We start from the raw sequence: 17,025 nt of genomic DNA, 5'->3' as shown, positions 1-17,025 counted from the left end.
ATGGAAGGTGTTCTGGTAGTAGGGAAGGTGCCAGAGTACCTTCAGAAAACTGCCCAGGTACCCTTGAGCAAGGTACCCAACCCACAAATGCTAATATAGGGCCCTGCCATGAACTGGGGACTCATCCGGGAGGGGGCGTGGACCTGCCTTCACCCACTGTGGACCCTCCCTGTGACCCTGAGATCAATCAATCAATCAATCTTTATTTATATAGCATCTGTTGCAATCAAAATAGTCTCTAGGGGCTTTCCAGAATCCCAGGGCCTAAATGTGTGAGTTGAAGGAGAGATCTTGATCAAAAGTTACTCCTAGATTCCTCACAGAGAGACTAGATGCTAATGAGATACCATCTAGAATGATCATGTGATCTAATCTATCCCTGAGAGGTTCAGGACAAAACACCATGACCTCAGTTTTTCCTGAGTTAAGGAGGAGGAAATTTGAAGACATCCAGGACTTTATGTCTTTAAGACAGGTCTGAAGCTTCACTAACTGCTCTGTCTCCTCTGGTTTCATGGATAAATATAGCTGAGTGTCATCAACGTTTACTTCTTGCCAGCAGCTTTAGATTAGCTTCTATGTTGCCCGCTCTGGCCCCAGGGTTTATATACCTGTAGCTCCTCCCACAGATTAAACCCATTATCAAAATCTACTACAGGGTTTATATACCTGTAGCTCCTCCCACAGATTAAACCCATTATCAAAATCTACTACAGGGTTTATATACCTGTAGCCCCTCCCACAGATTAAACCCATTATCAAAATCTACTACAGGGTTTATATACCTGTAGCCCCCCCCACAGATTAAACCCATTATCAAAATCTACTACAGGGTTTATATACCTGTAGCCCCTCCCACAGATTAAACCCATTATCAAAATCTACTACAGGGTTTATATACCTGTAGCCCCTCCCACAGATTAAACCTATTATCAAAATCTACTACAGGATTTAGATACCTGTAGCCCCTCCCACAGATTAAACCAATTATACAAATTATTATTAAATTATTAAAATAACAACTGAGAAGAACATACATAATATGCATAAACATCCAAAGGAAATTTCCACAAAAAACACCCACTGCATAGTAAAATACATGTTCACACTACCACAATAAAACACCTCCGCTAAAATAGATTGTGCCGTAGCCCCCGCGCACCCCTCCATAAATACAAACATTGAACAGTCCGACGGTTTCGCAAAAACCAGGAAGTATGTCCTGCGGGTGAGTCGCTGAAATACTGATGCTTTTGATAAATGACCAACAAATAAACCTTGATGTTTTAAACAGCCATAGTTCAGGTGTGATTCTTTGAGGATGTTGGGCAATGTTAAGCAGACGGAAGGTGTTACTGGGAGACAATATGAAGTGCATTGCTAACGCGAGTGGAAACGATTGTAACATAAATGCCGGTTGGCCAATCCGTGCATGTCGGCTACAACGTAATCCGATGGCAAAAAGTGGTGTGTGGCGTGCTTAAAACCAAGTAAACGACAAAAGTGTGTGTGCGCGCGCGCGTGCATGTAAATAATTGCACTACCTACATCCGTTTATTTGCACTGGGCCCTCGACCTGTACGACGTGCAAAACCAAGTGTAGAAAGTGTAGACAAATTGTGGCAAAGTCAAGTTTTTTGACAGGGAACTGCGAGCGTAAAGGGCCTAACTGCTCTTGGCATGTCAAATGTCCCAAATGGTTATAAATATCTGTCAAAATCTTTCATTTAAATGTAAGCCATCAAGCTATTGAGCCATCTGCTGGATGGAAAAAATGAATGCAGGGCAAAGCGATGACGGTCTGTGGGTGTAGTAATATTTGAACACACAAGTGATGTTATTCGTGCCATTAGGTGCAGTCAGAAATTGAAAAGATGGTAAAGAATACCATGCTTGGGCCTGTTGTTGTTGAATAACATTTGTCGTGCAAGAAAAACAGTGATGATGCTGTCATTGGTCCCTTGCAGGTTCCTACATTGTGGTGGCCCAGAAGACCTTGCCAGGTGTCTTGGAAATGGAGGCGTCCTATGTTTGGAAATGAATAAAGCACTGACTGTGATTAAAGAGAGGTGGCCCCACCCAGGTGACACTGAAGAGCAAGAACACTTAATTTCCCAATGAGTGCTACAAAATAAAAATAAAAAAGCTGTTGCCAGCCTTATTTTATTATTTTTTTTAACGGCCTCAAGGTCCTGCATGTCTCGGGTGTGGACTGGAAAGTCATCCGGGTGTGAAAGAATACAAATGAGACATGTGCATTGTATTCAAAGAAGCATTTGTCAAGTGCAAAGAAGAATTTATTGTCAAGTGCAGACAATAAAACACTCCAATCTTCTTCGCTTATACCTGGAAATGAGGTCCCAAAAGAATGTCCACAGCCCTTTGAAAGTCTACAAAAGTGTCAAAAGTCTGGCCTTTAGTTGGTTGACCACACAGTGCACAGATGTGCACTTTGAAAGCGGTAGGCTCAGTGCCACTGTGCTCCACCCATCTCCTCTTGTAAAAAGTGGATCGAGCTGGCGACCATTGATGCCGGGGATTGGGACGGTTTGTGTTTGGAAACAGCGAGAGGGACTGTTGGAAGTGTTGCCTGGATTTGACCGGATGAGCAGAGAGGCACAGGCTGTGGGACAAAAGTACCTTTGCGTGGTGTCGTCTGGGATGGTGCGGGTGATGGTGGTTCTGGCTGTGGGGCGGGGGGAGAAACTGTGTGACCAAGAGGTGGTAAATAAGGGGCCGCATCTGTGCGACCGTGTCGATATTTAAGTTTCCTGGTCCCCGCCAGAGATGGAGTGACCTCGTAGGTCACCTGAGGTCGACTGGTGTGCGGTCTTTCAAGAGGTAGCTCCAGCGCCGGGGGTTGACTGCACTGCGCGATGCTCTGATGGCGTCGGAGGACAGATAGACCTTGGTCAGTCACATTGGCAGCTGACAAGGCCTCCTGTCGCCTGATAAAGTGCGCAATGGATTTACTGTTTATTTTCAGTAGAGGAATCCCCAGCTTGCTGAGCTCGGCATCATCCACAGTGACTCTCTGTTGGACACGCTGGTATAATCTGGTCAATAGATGTTTGTGCGGCAGCCCGCCAGCCTTTGCTCTGCAGTGCGGGTGCAGCCACAGCTGTTTGACGAAGCAGTACATCAGCCTGTTCTTCCTGGAGTCCAGCAGGTGGGCAGCCGAATGTCGTTTGCTGAACTTGAGCTTTTGCACCAAAGACGATTCAGCAGGGTCTCCGTTGGTGCGGCCGAAGAGAGCGTTGCCCCAGCGTGCAGAGTACAGGCTGTCAAACTGGTGAATGCTTCGGTCGTGGAGATGGAGCCCGTTCCATGCAGCAATGACCCTCTGCCTTGTAGAGTTGCTGATGGCGAGCTTTCCCTCTTCCAACGCAACGTCCACCAGGAGTCTGCTGAGCTCCTCCACGTGCTCGTACCCCGGGAGATGATTTGGACCGCACACGTCCTCGGCGCAGGGGTCAAAGTCATCGGCGACAGCCTGGTCAGTGAGGTGCAGGTTCCTAGGGAGAGGAGTCAGGCGATCGTCAACGGCATCCGAAATGTATCCCGCGTCACCGTCCGGGGGATCGTCGTCGCGGTAAGCCTCGTCTACCTCCCCCTCGTCCCCCTCGTCCTCATCAGTTTGCAGGGTGTTTGTAGTCTGAGCATAATGTTCAGGAACATTGAAAGTGTCTGTCGATTGGCAAAACAAGTACTCGAGACCGATTCGCTCCCCACCGGGCGGCACAGGAGCCCTGTAGTTGGCATCCTCCACCACCCCAAACAGCTGCTGACACCTCTCATTGAGACGATGCACCAGCGGCGACACGTAGACGAGGTGCTGTCGTCCCCGTTGTCCTCTGACACTGGCAGACTCCCTGTCGGCATTCCAACGTGCAATCCCGGCCAGGAGGTACACTTGAAATGGGACGGCTGCACAGTGGGGTCCTGGAATCATGCTGGGCAGGAAGGAGTGGAAGCCCTCCAGGCTGTTGCTCCCCCTGTCTGTGGCGTAGCGCGGCAGACTCACACCGTTGCGGGTAACGTGTTTTTTTTATGGTGTACATGTTCCGCCCAGGAGGGTCCTGGATGCACTCGAGGTGCTTCTGTTGATTTTGCCAGACGTGATCGATGTCGTCGTTACCCTTGAACAGATGGACCTGGTTGTCGTCCATTCCCGCCGGTCCTTTCAGTGTGTCGATGACCTTCTGGACACGCACAAAGGTTTCCTGGGCCCCAACTGTGATTCTTCTCACATAATGGGACAGGTCCCTTTTGGTGACGTGCCTTTCGATCAGCTGGCTATCTGAAAGGGAGTCGGCCCTGTCCGGGAGTCCCGCACGCACCGCCTGCAAGAGGAGCGCCACGTCGTCCTTGTTGTAGGAGAAGACGGCGGCCGACAAAGCGGATTTAAAGAGGGCACACTTGGAATGGTGATCCGTCCGAACAGCCGCGTCAAATCTGTGGATCCAATGGAAGATGTCCAGACGGATCAGCATGCCTCTGGCGACCCACTTGTCAAAGAGCTGCTCCAAAGAGGAGACTCCGAGAGCGCGACAACAGCCGCGGTCCACGTACATCAGTTCCGGAGCCGCCTCTCCTGCCCTTTGATAGCGCTCCATGAGCCCTTTGGCCATCGGCCGCATCTTCTCCAAAGACTCCTCGCAGGTCAGTACGGACATGAGGATCTGACTCCGCTCGTTGCCGACGTTGGTGCACCACTCTGCGGTGCCTTTTCCGTCGCCAGACAACTTCTTGCAGATCTGAAAATGTATACAAACAGTCAAAGACCTGTATTTGGTACCTTGTTGATGCTAACTCTTGATCTAGTAATGGCTGTGCAGATGCAATGCACTTCTTTAGTTAGACACAAAGAAATGCCCTGAATGCAGTTGACACACACAAATTACCTTCTTGGTGGAGTCTGGTGGAGCACTTTCCCAAACGTTGACATTATCTGCGCCCGGTAATCCTCAATATTCTCAGCCTCCGCAAGGAGGAAGGCTTTCCTCAGCAGCCTTGGGGACGGCAGCTCTCTTCGAGGTGGCGGCAATTGAAACTTTGGGCTGAAACTCTCTGAAATAAGAGTAATATTTTCAAAATGACATAAATCGGTGAAGGGCACAAAAATCATCAAAAAAAAATAAAATCTGAAATCTCACTTGTGATCTTCCCAGGTTTAGTGTACTGTGTGAGCAGAGTGGTGTAAAGGTCTTTCCTCTGCAGGTACTCCTCACAGTGGCTTTCCTGGACCTGGCGCCACACCTTGGCCATGGTGTTGCCCTCAGTGCGATCCCTCAAGAGGCGGACCACCTGCTTGTCCACCCCCCGCCTGAAATGAAATTGATCACATTCTGTGAGCCAGCCTTGCGTGCCTTTCGCTAAGAACTCGAAAGATGTTGAAGCAAAGCGCGCAGACTCACCGTAATGTCAATACAGCAGGGAACATGCCCTGGTGCGCTGGACTGAGCTGGTTGAGGATGCAGCCTTCCCATGACGGGAAGCGGCCAATGGCATGCTCCTCTGAGTCTTTGGCTGCTTTTCTGCACGCGTTACAGGCCAGGACCTCGGTCAGCATGGAGTACCACCCAGATACGTGGCAGATCTGTCTGACCGTGTGAGAATAACCGCAACGGTACAGAAAAGCGCCTTTGTTTTCCCGCGCCGGGCACGCAGCTCTGGGACAGCGCAGGCTGTAACGCCACACACCTACTGGTCTCCAGAAAAAGACACGACTGCGGAAAAAGGAGTCTGCCGATGGAACAGTCCGGCCTACCACTCCAGGCACTTCTGGGGGATGAAACCACATCCTGTCATCCTTCAGGACCTTCCTCCACTTCATCTTTCCATATTTGTCCTGAAAGGATGCAGGCCTCTGGAAGAGTCCATTGGTTTCATCCTCTTTCAGCCATGCAACGTCAGCCTGTGGGAGCCCATTGGGAGCAGACTCCCACATTTTGTGCCATCCCTCGTATGTCACCTGATATGAAAACACACGATTATATCCGACATCCGATATATAGTCACTGAATACTCAAACTTGAGCTTGTTTTTAAATGGATTACCTCCGGTTGTGCTGCTGATGTTGCTGTGGGCCGACAGGGCTGAGGCGCTGCATCCATCACGGCGGTCGTCCTCTCGGGAGCCGCTACCGGAACCTTGAATATAACCAGCATTTTAGTGTAAGTTTTTGTATTGGCACACTTTAGTGTGGCGTCCCCAGGATATGGAGCAAAGAGTCACCTCGATGTGTGGTTCAGACGGCGATCTTGCCGTCGACGATGGAGCGGTGCGTCTGACGGACTTGTGTGCAGACGCTGGCCGGCTCTGTTTTCCAGGTCTTTCGGCCTTTTCTGCTGCAGCTTTAGTGAAATGTGGGAGAAAAAGGCCAACGTAAACATAACTCATCTAAAATGTAGCTTCAGTCCTCACTGCGTTCTGAAAAGCTTGTGCATAATATTAACAATTACCTTTTCTTTCATATGAGGCAAGAGCCTCAGCAAGCACGGCATCATCCTCCTGAACGGTAGCGACTGTACATGTCGATGAGCTGCTGGAAGTGGCAGTAGCAGTGGCGGTGGCAGTCGCTGTAGGGGGGGGGCGCACCGTGTTGTGCCTTCTGAAAGACACATAAATAGCAGTAAAAATGTCACCGCGCTGTTGCACGAGGTCGCGTCGACCTACCTCTCTGTCGAGAATGTACTTTCGGAATCGTTTCAGGGAGCTGGTGGCTATGTCATTTTCGGCCATGACCAACCATTGCTTCACAGAGGTGTGTGCTTCCTGAGCCATTCTCCTCTCGTGGTCACTTCCACATTGGGGGTCGGACAGAAGTTGTTTATGGAGGCTGTACCACTTCCACATCTCCTCGAACGTAAACGACTTGAACCGCCCCTGTCCGTAAATGGCTCTGTCCACACACATCTCCAGGTGGCACGACACGTGCGGGAAGAACTGGATGTACTTGAGGAGGTAATCCTTAACCCACTCGTCATTTATCGGTCCTCTCTCTGGTCGCTGCTTCTCTTTAACGTGGCGATCAACGATACTGAAATATCACATTTAATTATGAATCACTTAACGGGACAGGAATGAGCAAAGATTTCATTTGTTTAGAACAGCACACTTACTATTTACTGTAGCCAACATCGTTTTCCACCAGCCAGTGGAAGCTTTTGCCTCGGTACTTGCCAAAAGTCAGAATTAGCTGACCCATCCACTGCACCTCCGAGGGATTTTGGGTGACCAGGCGGCATCTCCTTTTAGCTGAAGACAAACGGTTATGTCTTTAATGCCACATTTGTCCAAGTAGAGTGAGTCAACTGAGCATCCAAACATATATTTGACCCTGATTACCTTACCTTCATCACAGGCAGTCTTAAGACATCTCAGTCCACTGTCATCAGTGGGCTGATGTGGCTTCAATTGGGCTGCCCGTGCCTCTTTCGAGGCTTTTAGAACGCACTGCTGCCGATCCTGTGGCACACTCGTGTCTAGAATACACAGCGATGGCATTAATGGGTCCATTGCAGAAGCTTTATCTGAAAAAAACAACCAAAGCAAAGTGTCATGTGCAAGCAAACAACTAACCAGAGATTACTACTGCCGCCACCAAGCAAGGCACTTCCCAGGTACTTGCTGCCCACATCTGGCTGCCCTCACCTTTCTTGGCTGTATGGACCCCCACTTCCCACCTGACTAGGCTGTATTGTCCTACCACTTCCCACCTTTCTTGGCTGTATTGTCCCCCCCCACTTCCCACCTTTCTCAGCTGTATTGTCCCAACACACTCATGGACATTCTGTTGTTTGTAATACTCAATAGGCATGTAGGTCACAACATTGAACGTAAACATTTAATTCGGAAACAAAGAAGGCAAACAATCAATTCGAGCACGGAGGCACCTCAATAATACAATGTGTATAGATGCGATTAGCGACATTATCCCGCTAGCGAAAAGTTGTTTTTTCACGGACAAGGTTAGCTTTCGAGCACATTTACAGGTACTATTGCAAAGATATGCTTCCGAGCACGCAAAAAGCACGCAAATATGGAAAGATCGGCTGACTTACCTCGATCCAAATTTTCGCAGATTGATTCCAGGCACCGTTACGCGCGGCCCTCTTATTGGGCTCGGATGATCGGGGGCCCGCCTTCCGCCTTCGGGACCAATCGGAAGGCTTCCCCGTCTACACCTCGCTTCGTAGGTGTAGACACCGGACCAATCAGAGCTGTCTACACTCTGCCCGCAAGTGTAGACTCCGGGCCAATCGCGAGCCAGGACCGCCCCCAGTCTACAGTCTACATTGCACTCGGCTCCGTGGGAGATTTGCGAACCTTTCCATACTTCTCACATTTTTACCATACTTTATCATTATACGTTCAGGACAAACAGACTGGGGAACTCATTCATCCCCCGAGCCATCAGACTGTTCAACTCCTCACTGGGGGGGGAGGAGGGCCAACAGAAGGACTGGAACAACACTGGAATAACATAATACTGGGACATCCATTCATTCATTCATTCATTCATTCAGTTCATTTATTTACATTTCTATAGTTTTATATTCTATTCTATTTTTAATTTATTCTATTTTATTTCTTATTTTATTCTATTTTTATTTTTATTATTTTTAATATTTTAAACAGTGCTGTACGTTTCTTTGGGGAGATGCTAATTTCCCTAATGGACACCCCCTAAAGGGATCAATAAAGTACCCTGATTCTGATTCTGATTATTGTATAGTCAAAACATACACATAGTTAAAAACTGCATAAATAACCTTTATTGATCCTGTAGGAAATTCAGCACCATAGTTACAGCCTGTACATATATTTATCTTGGTTGCAATGACTTTTATATACCCTTTACATATCTGAACTCTGTAAATACAAACGTATAGATTGATATCATAAACATATATCATTATGTGTATATATTGTATATACCTCATCACAGTTTTATTTGCTACTTAAGCACTTCTGGTTAGATGCTAACTGCATTTTGTTGCCTTGTACTTGTGACATGTGTAATGACAAAGTTGAATCTAATCTAATCTAATCATACTTTTTTTTTTTAATCATACTTTTCCATGCCACACAGAGGGATCTGGGTTCTTTCCACACACTAAATTCTCTGCTTCATATAATAATTTTTAGTGGATTTTCCATTGCTGAGAGCACTTGCATTTTCTGCTACATTGTACATTTCATCCCAACTACCGGTGCGATGAACAGACCCAGGCAACCAGACCTTTCAGGGTTCACTATCTCGTTAATAGACATGTAAATTGGGGGTTCTCAAGTGAAAAGTGAAATTTTCTACCTTTAGAAAAGGCTGACACAGCCGTTAACAATCCCTCAGACAATGTAGCATTTTAAATATTGTATCCAAACTCAAATTAACTGCTAGTTTTCATGTTATGGCTGTTGATCACTCAGAGATTATCAGGCAAATGGACTTTACTGATATATTTTTTACATCTCAGTGCAAGTACCGGTAACACTTTAACTCCAAATGCAATCTTCCTTTAATTCTGAATATAGATGCAAAGTTTTTTTGAATGAATGAAAAATGCACCAGGAAGAAATCAACATCCTTGTGGATTTTCCACAGCCCACCAACAAATAACACTTCATATGGGAGAAACAACTCCCACTGCATTCTATCAGACCATGCATGTCTATACCAGTAGGAGAGTTCAGTAGTTTACATTAAACATACATTTTGCCATAAAGCAGCATTTGTTTGATATATGCTACTTTTAAGCAACATTTTAGAGAGTCTTAAAAATAGCAGAACAACGTTTATACATCAAAGAAAAAACAAAGTATTATGCAATATTTTTTTTTTTTAAATGACTAGGAAGAAGTGAACAGACTTACGGGAGAATATTAAGTATATTGCCGTCAAAAGCGTGTTCTCTACCTGTATAGCGTAACTGTATAGTTTCTTTTGTGTCCGTCATTTTTAATCTATATAGGCTGGGTCCGAAACCACCCCCTATACCCTACATAGTGCACTCAATAGTGTGGACGCCATTTTGAAATAGTGTCCGAATTCTTAGAGAGCATCGCTGGACCCTATGTAGTGCACTCAATGTATCCCACAATGCACTGCGAAAAGTAGTGTACAACCGATGCACCTGAACTCGGTAATATATCCCATCAGCCTTTACGGTATCACGTGATAATCTGTCAATGGCGGGTAAACGAGGAGAGATGACGTACAAATTTATGTATTCTGTTATTATATGCTATTTGTTTCACATATCTTACTAGAGCGTAAAATTCTTTCACTTTAGCGCAACATTGCTGACTCCATTTTAAATATGTTGCCTTTATTTATTTATGCGCGACTATAAGCATCTTATTAGGTTACGTACCGCTTTAATTCCACCTTGCTATTTGCTAATGCAAATTTAAGGTACTGTAGGAATGATATTAATATAACGCAGACTGATGGCTTGAATTGATTTCTTAAGGGAGTGATGATGACATTAGTAAGATGATCCGATGCCGGATGGAGAAGGACCACCTCTTCTCCGGGAAGAGGTTTTCTGCTGCAGCAGGATGGGAGTGGGTGGTGGCAAAATGTTATTAAAGACTGTATTTTATTGCTGTAACATGGAATCTGGTGTGATCACAATCCAGAAACTAAACTGATGGACTTCTGCAATTTGTTTATGTCCTTGTTCCAATTTGTAGAGTTGTGCTGAGGGAAATTGGACTGAATGGAACGCTGACTCCAGCACGGGCAGCAAAAAAGTGGGAGAACCTTAAAAAAACCTACAAGGTTTGTAATAATTGCTTTAAATTTAGTCTAAATGTGACAGACTAATAATTATAGGAAATGTTGCATTACTGTTTGAATTATTCGCTTATTCCCTATTTGTAGGAGCTTCAGAGACCACCGTCAGGATCTGGCACTGAATCTGGGGAGGTCACTGCTGTCAAGTGGAAATAGTTCCCTCTCATGGATGAGGCAATAGGTGGCAGGCTCTCCATTCGGCCCCCATGCCTCATTGCCTCAGCCTGGGGGGAGAGCCATTCCTTTTCTGAGTCAGGCTCCCCATATTCAGTCCCAGATAGACCTGATGGAGAGTCAGGGACAGAGGAGGAGGAACCAGGGCCAGCACCATGCACGTGCCAGCGGTGCGATAGGGTCCTGGAGCTGCTGGAGAGGGCCGAGGAAAGGGCGACAAGAGAAGAAGCCAGGGAGGAGAGACTTTTAAATCTGTTACAGAAACTGATAGATAAAATGTAAAAAAAGAATATATTAAATTGTTTAAATCAAGTTAACTTCCATCAAAGATTGCTTTCTTTGCATCATATGGTTGATAACAAATGCTTTATTCAAAGTTTAAATTTAATTGATACAGTTTTTGATTTTGAAAAGAAAACTATTTACATAAACAAACACACAAAAAAGAAATTGCATTTATCCTATTGGGATTTTTTAATAACTATTTACAAAAATGGAACACAAAAATGATTCAAATTAAGAGGAACCTGCCAGAAAAAAAGACTTTATGATGGCAGCTAGGTTCAACAGACATCATACTCCAAAACGCTGGATTATGAAGACCAGTCCTAAATGTAATTGTGGTCTTGGAGAGCTGGTGGGAGGTGGGTTGGTGCTGACAGAGCAGCAGCGGGTCTGTTCCGAATTTGCTCTCCCACATCACAGAACGAGCTTTTGCATGATGTCTGTTGAACCTGGCCACCATCATATTCGTCACTGGCTCCCTGTACGGTGTAACCAGGGCTATAGGCCTGGACATACAGGGATAGCCACCATCCCCAACTATACAATATCCCTCAGGTGGGTACAGTCCCTGAACATACAGAGGGCTGTTTCCCAGGACTCGCGCGTCATGGACTGAGCCTGGGTAGCCAGGAAAAATGTCTATGAAAAGGCCCTGGTGGTCACACACTGCTTGCAGCTGGATGGAGTAGAAAAGCTTCCTGTTAAAATAACAGTGAGCATGTGCACCTGGGGACTTGATTCTAATGTGGCACCCGTCAATGCTGCCCACCACATTTTGAAGAGCCAGTGATCCGGACAGGCGCTGAAATCCAGCAGCAATATTTGGAATGTCTACCAGACTCGGAAATTTGATGGTCCGATTTTTCAGGGACAGAATTTTGTCTGACATCCTGTGAACAATGTCATAGACTGTGGACCGTGGAATTGAAAATCCCCTTGACACCAGGCGGTAGGAGGTTGCGCCTGCCAGCCAGAAAAGGTAGACTAAAACCTCCACTTCCAGACCCCAGCTATGGTCAAACGGTGAGCGCAGGACATCGATGAGTTTGGCCACCGTTGACCGAGAGAGACGAAAGTCTGGGCGGAGGTCAGTTTGGCCATCAATGTACATCGCCAGCAATGGAACATGCCTGTTCCCCACACAATAATGTGAGGGGTGCTCATTCTGTAGGTAAAACAAAGTTGTTGTTTTTTAAAGGCAATTTTCACTGTGCTGTTTGATAAATTAGATGAAATTTCTGGGAAATAAGAACCCGATATGTAGTTTACAATTGTTTTCACTAGGGGTGCAATATGATCATCTTAAAATAACACAACATAAATGTGGAAATCAATCTACCATCAAATGTTTACCCCCCACTTACAGTTTGACATTTGGATCTTAGAGCCAAAATTGTCCTTCGGAGTCGTCTGTTTCTCACCTGACGGCGGGATCGCAGCAAAAGAATATTAAAGATAATGAAAACTAGTTCTGGAGCCATTTTGTGATGTAAAATTCCTTTATTACTTATATATATACTTGAGAATGTACCATCATGTCATGGCGCGAAAATGTCACTGGACACTAATTATTTTAGATAATAAGGAAGTGTTATGTTATTATTGACATTATTTTAATCTATTATTATTATATAAAGATAATAAGGTAAAATATTGCATTTTCAAAGAAACGACCGCTGAATGTGTTTGGGTATGTTTCGGATGGGTTAAAATAATTAAATGGACCTGGCCACTTTTTTTTCCTGGCGAACGGTTCGTTATTATTATGCGACGACATTACGTCATTTTACGTGCGCCGTAGTGTCCGTACTGTCCGAAAGCTAACTTTGAATTGAGTGCGCTACGTAGTTCACTCAATCCATGTCCCCCATGTAGTAAGTAGTAAATAGGGAATGAGTGTGTCGTTTTGGAAACAGCCATTAGATCATGTGATCTAATCTATCCCTGAGAGGTTCAGGACCAAACACCATGACCTCAGTTTTTCCTGGGTTAAGGAGGAGGAAATTTGAAGACATCCAGGACTTTATGTCTTTAAGACAGGTCTGGAGCTTCACTAACTTCTCTGTCTCCTCTGGTTTCATGGATAAATATAGCTGAGTGTCATCAACGTTTACTTCTTGCCAGCAGCTTTAGATTAGCTTCTATGTTGCCCGCTTTCATGGATAAATAAAGCTGAGTGTCATCAGCATAACAATGAAAATTTATCCCATGCTGCTGAATAATGTTCCCTAAGGGAAGCATGTACAAGGTGAAAAGGATTGGTCCAAGTACAGAACCTTGAGGAACCCCATGGCTAACCCTACTGTATGAGGAGGGAACACCATGAACATGAGCAAACTGGTATCTATCAGATAAATATGATCTAAACCAGTCTAGTGCTGTCCCTTTAATCCCAATCACATGTTCCAGTCTCTGTAACAGGATGCTGTGATCAACTGGATCAAAAGCAGCACTGAGATCCAGCAGAACCAGCATAGAGACCAGTCCATGATCTGAAGCTATGAGAAGATCATTAGTGACTTTAAGAAGTGCTGTTTCTGTGCTGTGGTGAGCTCTAAAGCCTGACTGAAACATCTCAAACAGGCTGTTCCTCTGCAGGTGCTCCAGTAACTGAGTCACCAAAACCTCAAGAATTCTAGAGAAAAAAGGAAGGTTGGATATCGGCCTATAATTTGCTAACACATCAGGATCCAGTGATGGCTTTTTAAGCAACGGCTTAATCACTGCCACCTTGTAGGACCGGGGTACATAACCTGTCACTAAAGAACAATTGATCTGGTCCAGGATAGAACTGCCTATCAATGGTAAAACATGCTTCAACAGGTGTGTTGGGATGGGATCTAAAAGACACGTGGTGGTCTTGGATTTCTGAATTAGTGATGACGCCTCAGAAAAATATACAGGGCTGAAGGAGTTTAAGGGCTCGTTGGAGACCCTGTATGTTCCCACAGTCAGCACATCTGGTGATGGTCCAGTTGTTGGGATGGCCTGGTTAGCTTTTTCTCTGATAGCTAGAACTTTACCAGTGAAGAAGCTCATGAAGTCTTCACCACTAGGGGCTAAGGGAAGAAGGGACACGTGGATCTAAAACACTGTGATTCTTGGTTAATTTGATGCTGAAAAGAAATGTGGGCTTGTTCTGGTTTTCTTCAGTGAAGGAAGAGACCACATGATTATTAATTCCTGCTACGTACATCAACCTTTGTTTGACTCCGAGTTTGCTTAACCTGCTTTCTGACACTGGCCCCAGGTGTCAAGATGAAACGTAAATATGATTATCTCATAAGATTAAAAACAAAGTGTTACCCCCAGCCTTGAGGTTTTTTAACATAACATGGATTCATCTCTCAGCAGCACAAGAGCAAATGTATTTAATGTTAAGTAGTGTTTTATTTACAGTGAGTTATAGGACAAGGACAGGCAAGTGGAATCTTAAACAAATAGTGTCCTAGTGAACTACTCGTCTTCAGAGGGAGCCCAGGGCCACAACCTCCATAAAAAAGGTGGTGAGGAAATAAAAAGTAGACCACTTTGAAACAACCATGAGAGAAAAAAAGTACATTGGTTGTAAAAGCGGTGGAGTGTTTTGCAGAGGAACCAGGTACATCTCTAAACTAGGAGTTAGCATCGGACGAGCTAACATGGCTATGCCCCGAGGCTGTGTGGGTAAATGTTAATAGGCAAAGGAGGATTTCGAGTTTGGGTCTTGAATGTCTGGTGCAATAGATCCTCATGGCTAATGAAGTTACATGCAAGAAGAAGTTATGTGTGTTCTGTGATCGAAACTGCGGAATAATCTGGGTTTAGCGATGCTAACTACTACAGTTTACTCTAACAGCAATGCAATATCAGCAATATGCTGATCTAAAGGGAGTGTTGAGAGCACGTTTCAAGCCGGCACCAGTTGTAATTGCAGAGTGTTGTTGCTTTCAAAAAGGAAGCCCAAAGGAGGGTGTTGGAGTGTTTGTGTATGTTGTGGCTAAAGATCTGCTTACTGCTTTGGGAGGAGGAACTTCATTCAGTAAGCCGGACCTGTTACACGCCTACCAGCAGTTGTTATTGGATGAAGGGTCAGAAAAGGATTTGACGTTCTGCACTCATAGGGGCTGTGAAAGTGTCACTGCCTTGGATGTTATCCTCATCGCTGCGTCATCGGAGGAGGCACACTTAAAAGGCTAACTGAGGTGCTGACAGGTCCAGAGAAACATAGCATCTGACTGAAACTGATACGGGGAAGTTGGAGGCCCATGCAAACCTTAAAATGAGGATGTACTGATGGAAAAGCTGCTTTGTCCATTAGTCACAGACTAGCAAATTTCTCGGTATTGTACAGGCCAGACGCCACCCGCAGTTCTCACCCACAGTAACTATTATCCAACCAGCCAAACGTAGGCTTTCACAGAGGCTTCAAGCTCAGCCACAGCGACTGAAACTTTAAAGGCAAGACCTTGAATCTGCACAGTGGAATGTTGTTGCACAGAGAAAATAGATGTTGCATTTCAAATATTTGCTGTTCAAGAAACATACTGAGGGTCAGCATCTTGTTTTTCTTAAATCAAGAACTCAATTTCCTTGAGTCTTGCTGATGTTGAAAAACTGGGGAGAAAACAATGGTGTGATAGTATTGAGTTCTGCTGCCACCTTGTGGTCGTACCTTGTTGTTAAACAAGTGTTGGTTTTTGCTGATTATTGTAGATGCGTGTATATTAGCTACGATCCTTGCATTGATGACTGAACGTGTTGAAGCTATACAGTCACTCCTCGATCTATCACACCTACTCTAAGTGAAACATGAGCAACAGGTTGTGGACGGATTATCTAAAGCAGCCCACTTTCTCCCATTGTGGAGAGTTTTGTCAGGTGACCAAGACAAAGGAGATGGTGGTGGATTTCAATAAAAGTAAGTCCCCACCCTCCCCAGTCTGTATTAGTGGGAATGATGTGGGGAACCGTCTTACAGGTTCCTGGGTGTTCAGCTGGACAATAAACTGGAGTGGTCCACAAACACCAATGCTGTCTACCAGAAGGCCATGAGCAGACTCTACTTCCTCAGGAGACTCAGGTCCTTCAGTGTTTGCAGCAGGATGCTCCACATGTTCTACCAGTCTATCATGGCTAGCACCATCTTCTTTGCTGTAGTGTGCTGGGGTGCAGGCATTAAAGCAAAGGATGCCAACAGACTTAACAAACTCATTAAAAAGGCAGGGTCTGTTGTTGGCTGTAAACTTGCAAACATGGAGAGGTGATGAGGGACAGGATGGTGTTAAAAGTGCAGACAATCCTGTACAATCCCTCCCACCTCCTCCATAAACTGAGAAGCAGCTTCAGTGACAGACTCCTGCAGCCTCGCTGCTCTAAGGAACGGTACAGGAAGTCGTTCCTGCCGTCTGCCATTAGCCTCTATAATTCATCCTGTTCTGGCCGAGCTGTGCTCTCTTGACTGGATTTAAGCATCTAACCCTCCAACCCATTCAGCTGCATTAACATCTTATCTTATTCTTAGTTTTATGTTTATGTTCTAATCTTATCTTGTACTTTATTTATATTATGTTTCTATGTGTATGGAAATATACCTGCAGCTATTTGTGTCTATATACTATATTTTTATTTCTTTATGTCTATGCTGCTATTACAATTTCCCTATGGGGATGAACAAAGTAAATCTTATCTTATCTTTATTCCACTGAGTAAATTGCCATCTCCACCAGACACTAGATCTTTTTAAACATGTGCGTTGACTCCAAGGTAACCGAGCCCTAACC

General features: G+C 45.2%; 1 protein-coding gene and 1 long non-coding RNA gene across 2 annotated transcripts; one reads left to right on the top strand and one right to left on the bottom strand.

Moving 5' to 3' along the window:
• Nucleotides 1-1,133: 1,133 nt before the first annotated feature.
• Nucleotides 1,134-2,161, top strand: LOC105417792 (uncharacterized). Its single transcript, XR_965301.2, has 2 exons — nucleotides 1,134-1,228; nucleotides 1,968-2,161. It is a non-coding gene; the product is annotated as an uncharacterized lncRNA (long non-coding RNA).
• A 2,469-nt stretch (nucleotides 2,162-4,630) lies between these two features.
• On the bottom strand, nucleotides 4,631-8,090 carry LOC105417794 (uncharacterized). The gene is made up of 10 exons (XM_029827194.1): nucleotides 8,067-8,090; nucleotides 7,356-7,487; nucleotides 7,125-7,260; nucleotides 6,465-7,042; nucleotides 6,238-6,356; nucleotides 6,060-6,152; nucleotides 5,418-5,974; nucleotides 5,157-5,326; nucleotides 4,905-5,070; nucleotides 4,631-4,757 (listed from the first exon to the last, which is right to left on the bottom strand). The coding sequence occupies exons 3-10, from the start codon at nucleotides 7,208-7,210 to the stop codon at nucleotides 4,664-4,666; spliced, it is 1,863 nt and encodes a 620-aa protein (XP_029683054.1). The 5' UTR covers nucleotides 7,211-7,260; nucleotides 7,356-7,487; nucleotides 8,067-8,090; the 3' UTR covers nucleotides 4,631-4,663.
• Nucleotides 8,091-17,025: the final 8,935 nt, after the last annotated feature.

This window comes from Takifugu rubripes, chromosome 19 (genome assembly GCF_901000725.2).
Source record: "Takifugu rubripes chromosome 19, fTakRub1.2, whole genome shotgun sequence".
Classification (NCBI taxonomy): Eukaryota; Metazoa; Chordata; class Actinopteri; order Tetraodontiformes; family Tetraodontidae; genus Takifugu; species Takifugu rubripes.
The sequence above is the reverse complement of the archived record's forward strand: the minus strand, read 5'-3'. Positions and strand labels throughout refer to the sequence as shown.